This window comes from Triticum urartu, chromosome 3A (assembly GCF_056163025.1).
Source record: "Triticum urartu cultivar PI428250 chromosome 3A, HENAU_Tu73, whole genome shotgun sequence".
Lineage (NCBI taxonomy): Eukaryota > Viridiplantae > Streptophyta > Magnoliopsida > Poales > Poaceae > Triticum > Triticum urartu.
The window spans coordinates 666,039,300-666,043,744 of record NC_141875.1 but is presented as its reverse complement, the minus strand read 5'-3'; the positions used below and the strand labels follow the sequence as shown (position 1 = coordinate 666,043,744).

At 50.8% G+C, this 4,445-nt stretch overlaps 2 protein-coding genes across 2 annotated transcripts; one reads left to right on the top strand and one right to left on the bottom strand.

Moving 5' to 3' along the window:
- Positions 1–505: 505 nt before the first annotated feature.
- Positions 506–1,468, bottom strand: LOC147981246 (putative CCR4-associated factor 1 homolog 6). The gene has a single exon (XM_087515910.1). The coding sequence runs from the start codon at positions 1,466–1,468 to the stop codon at positions 506–508; it is 963 nt and encodes a 320-aa protein (XP_087372036.1).
- Positions 1,469–2,783: 1,315 nt separating this feature from the next.
- Positions 2,784–3,326, top strand: LOC147981245 (uncharacterized). Its single transcript, XM_087515909.1, has 2 exons — positions 2,784–2,903; positions 3,051–3,326. The coding sequence occupies exons 1-2, from the start codon at positions 2,784–2,786 to the stop codon at positions 3,324–3,326; spliced, it is 396 nt and encodes a 131-aa protein (XP_087372035.1).
- The last annotated feature ends 1,119 nt before the right edge of the window (positions 3,327–4,445 follow it).

Genomic DNA, 4,445 nt, shown 5'->3' with positions numbered 1-4,445 from the left:
TAATGGGCTGACCCGGCCTGAACCAAAGCCCTCTTTTCTACTAGTGATGCATGCGCATGAAGGAGTGCAAATTCACAAAATTTAATCTCCCGGTTTTACCTAAATTACCTCAAAAGTATCGAGTCAGTACACACCTGGGCAGAATCGGAGCATCTATACTCAGAGGAAAAACACATATGCATTGCGCAGCTTCACCAATAATAAAAATATTAAGATGGCATCTGAAAAAAAAAGTAGGTGCTTGGGTACATCAAATTGCCCAAAATCCGCAACTAGCTCCCCCAAATATTCAATAGTGATCCTTACCTCAAAAAAATTATATTCAATAGTGATCCCAGCAAATAACAAGTAATCCCAAAAATAACAAGTAATCTTCCGCTTCAAAAGAAAAATGTGCTTTAGTCACTATTGAAAATAACAAATGTTGCATAGAACAATGCATGCTTTCCTGCGGAAACCTGCTAATTTTTCAAAGGTTGTGTGTTGCGCCATCGATCCTTTTCAGCTAGTGCATGTGGACGTGTTCGAGATCAGACACGTCGAGGCCGTTTATCTCAGCGAGTGCCACCTTGAATTGCCTCTCTTGCTCCTCATAGCTCAACCTGAACGAATCGAGTTCGGGGCTGCTCCAGTGTCCGAGGCCGCACAAGATCCCATTGTATTCCATCATCCGCTCTCTAAAGTTGGGCTCCCTCATTAGCGCAAGGAATCCGTGGAGGAGGTCGTCGGGTGATTTGGCGGCCCTGGCGGCTGCAAACAGCGGAGGCTCCTCCCCACCCAGAGTTTGCCACTCTGCGAGAAATTTGAGGTCGTAAAGATTCGGAAAGTGAATCCGGATCAGGCGGATGAGCCCATAGCGGCCGTGATTATGTTTGGGATAGATCTGAAGAGGGTTACATAAGCAGTCCACCAAATGGGCGATATCCTCAGCGCCGTCCGAGGTCACCCAGGTGACATCGGTTATCATGACGGCGCCGCAGACACTGAGAGCATTGGCGAAGCGGGCGCGGTCGACGCGGCCTACGCAGGGCTCCACACCCAGCTTCAACATAAATCGCTCCTCCTTGGCCGACGGCACGCCCAGGTGGAACCGCCAGACACGGGCGAGGTCGCCGTCGCGGTTGACCAGCGCCAAGGCGATCTGCAGAAACCGCACGCCTCTGACCCTGTTGTAGATGTGCTGGCAGTTGGCGTCCATGTTGCGGTAGTACGGCATGAGGCCAGTAATGTGATAGACGCCGTCGGCGTCTGCCGCGAGTTCGCGGGCGCAGCCTGGGACGGGGCGGGGAGGGACGTCGTAGGACGTGGCCACCACGGCGATGGGGAAGTCCCGGAACATGTCCGACATGCGAGCCAGCTCTGCCTCCTGATTATGGGCCCAGACCTCCACCACTCGCGCCTTGCCCCTGCCCCTGCCCATGCCTGCGGCGGCTTCAGCATGCGGCGGCGGCGGCGGCCGATGCGACATGATCTCCTAGCTAGGCCTGATTGATCTATCGACCGATCTATTCTATTGAACGAGACGAGGAGACGTCCCCTCGATCGCCAGGATTTTATAGAGGATACGGGAGTCGTCTTGTGTTGTGGATCGGAAATCGTTGTTGCTGAGAAATAAACTGCATGACTGGGACTTCTCCGACGAACACTAGGCTCGGACGTCTTTTTATTTTTTTGAGCTAGGCTCGGACGTCTTCGTGCGGCGGCCGCTGACTCTGAGTGCCTAACGGGCTGCACACATGAGTGGCTAGCGATTTTTTCCTTTCTAAACGGGCCGCAAACATGAGTGGCTAGTGATTTTTTTTCCTTTCTAAACGGGCCGCAGGCAGACTAAGCTACCGGGCATGGGAGAAAAGCCTAAGGTAAAAAGCCAAAAAAAACCAGGGTAAGAGCATCTGCAGCTGCGCGCCCCAACCCGCTTCATACGCTCGGGCGAGCCGCTCAGTCACGAAATTTCAACCCAGACGGACGCCTCAAACAGACCTTAAATGTCCGGGTTGACCGGCACCCCTCAAATCCAACCCAAATATGGGGCGGATATGGGCACGTCCACGCGTGCGTCTGACCCGACAGGCTGTCCCCACCGCAAGTTGCACCAAATTGACCTACCGGATTCATTTGCTCTGTTCTCTCTTCTTCATCCTCCTCGACGTCCGTCTCGCCGGTCTGCCGCCGCGCGCGCCCCGTAGCAGTTCCTAGCCTCTGCGTCGGCACCTCCAACAGAGCAATCGTCTCTCCCATCCTTGCCGTCGGGGTCGTGTTTGCCGGCTTGGACCCCCACCACGGTACGTCCGGCAACTCTCTGGCTCCGCTTTGCACTCTATGTGCTCGATACATTGATTGATCGGATTTTTTTGTGATTTTTCAAGGAAAACAATGAATTCTGATGCTTCGTCCGACGAGGAGTATGGGCCAACAGAGCTTGATCAAATGATTCAAGAAGCTTCCTTGATTCCTCGGATTCACACAAATAGTTGGTCACGATCATGCTCATGAGCATGCAAGACGAAATAGGCCGACGGGTGGAGCATATTCTCAACTTTAAGGGCTCAATCAAAGGGAGAAGAGTGATACATCGGGATTGGGTGTCTGGGGCACGGCTATTGCTGAAGGATTACTTTGCTCCAAACCCAACCTTTTCGGATGGTCCATGGTTTCATCGCTGCTTCCGCATGCGGAAACCATTGTTTTTGCACATTGTGGAGTGAGTGGAAGCACATGATGACTACTTCAAGCTCAAGAGGGATTGTTGCGGACCACTTTCTTTCTCTGCTAAGCAGAAGTGCATGGCTGCTTTGAGGATGCTTGCACTTGGTATTGCCGCAAATGCCCTTGGCGAGATGATCAGGATAGGGGAGAGCATATGCCTGAAGGCTACTGTCAAGTTTGCTCATGTCGTGGTGCAGGTGTTTGGAGCAGAATATTTGATAGAACCAAATGTGCAGGACATGTAAATGTTGTTGTCTATTGGAGAGGCCAGAGAGTTTTCAAAAATGCTCAGACCAATTAATTGCATGCATTGGCAATAGAAGAACTGCCCCAAAAATTTGCAGGGAATGTATCAAGTTCACACCAAAGAGGCCACCATCATACTTGAAGTGATGGCATCACAAGACTTATGGATTTTGCATGCTTTCTTTGGAATACTGGGATCTCACAACGACATCAACGTGCTTCAACAATCTTCGGTGTTCAAGAGGCTTTGCAACGGGGAATCGCCGCCATGCAACTACACTGTCAACGACCGTGAGTACAACATGGGATACTATCTTGCAGACTGCATTTATTCTCAGTGGGCGACATTTGTGAAGACCATATTCGAACCATAGGGAAAAAACAAAGCTACTTTGCAACAATGCAGGAAGTAGCTATGAAGGATGTGGAGAGGGCATTCGGAGTGCTTCAATCTCGTTAGGGAATTGTTCGCGGAGTTGCAATGATGTGGAATTTCAAAAGTTTCTGGCAGCTCATGACATGTTGTGTTATTTTGCAAAATATGATTGTTGAGGAGGAGGGTGATGGTGTAGCCCAAACCAATGATTTAGAAGCACCGAGAGAACAAGTTCAAATCCCGGAAGATCAAGATGGAGCACAGCTTATGAACTTTCTGCAGATGCATCAGAATCTTCGAGATCATCAGATGCACGAACAGCTACTCAATGATCTTGAGGAGCATATGTGGACCCACAATGAAAACCAAAGAGCTAATGTTTAAGTTGTGCACTTAAATAAATTTTATGTAACAAGAACTATGTATTTTCAGTACCAACATTTGTTATTTACGTGCGATATTGGCGTGTATGATCAACGTGCATGGATTTATATGGATTTGAGAATCCGTATTTGAGATATGTGGATGCCAGGAACAAGATATGAGGGGCCAACGGGCACTATCCACGGACGCGACTGCGGACGTATAGGGAGCCGGATTTTCCAAATCCGACTGTAGATGCTCTAAATTGCTATATTTGATCGCTATAGTAGGCGCTTCACTAGTAGAAAACAGGGCTTTGGTGCAGGCCGGCTCAGCCCATTAGTCCTGGTTCAGTCCAGAACCGGGACCAATGTGGGCATTGGTCCCGGTTCGTGAGCCCAGGGGGCCGGCCGGGCCACGTGGGCCATTGGTCCCGGTTCATCTGGACCTTTTGGTCCCGGTTGGTGGGATGAACCGGGACCAATGGGCCTCGCTCCTGGCCCACCACCATTGGTCTCGGTTAGTGGCTTGAACCGGGACCAAAGGCTCCCCTTTAGTCCCGGCTCATGCCACCAACCGGGACCAATGAGGTGCCTATATATACCCCTCGCTCGCGAGCAGAGCACCCTAGTGCTCTATTTTTCTCTGGCCGAGGGGGAGAGGGCTTGGTGGTGCTCTAGCTCACCTCCTATGCACACAAGGTGTTCGATGGAATGCCCAAGCCACAGTACTTAAGCTTTCTCCTCTCCAAGCT

What these genes read in the sequence shown, in the direction of transcription:
- LOC147981246 (XM_087515910.1), bottom strand. Translation starts at nt 1,468, where the DNA reads ATGTCGCATCGGCCGCCGCCGCCGCCGCATGCTGAAGCCGCCGCAGGC.
- LOC147981245 (XM_087515909.1), top strand. Translation starts at nt 2,784, where the DNA reads ATGGCTGCTTTGAGGATGCTTGCACTTGGTATTGCCGCAAATGCCCTT. An exon ending in TTGCTCATGTCGTGGTGCAG is followed by an intron (nt 2,904 to 3,050) that starts GTGTTTGGAGCA and finishes AAAAATTTGCAG; the next exon opens with GGAATGTATCAAGTTCACAC.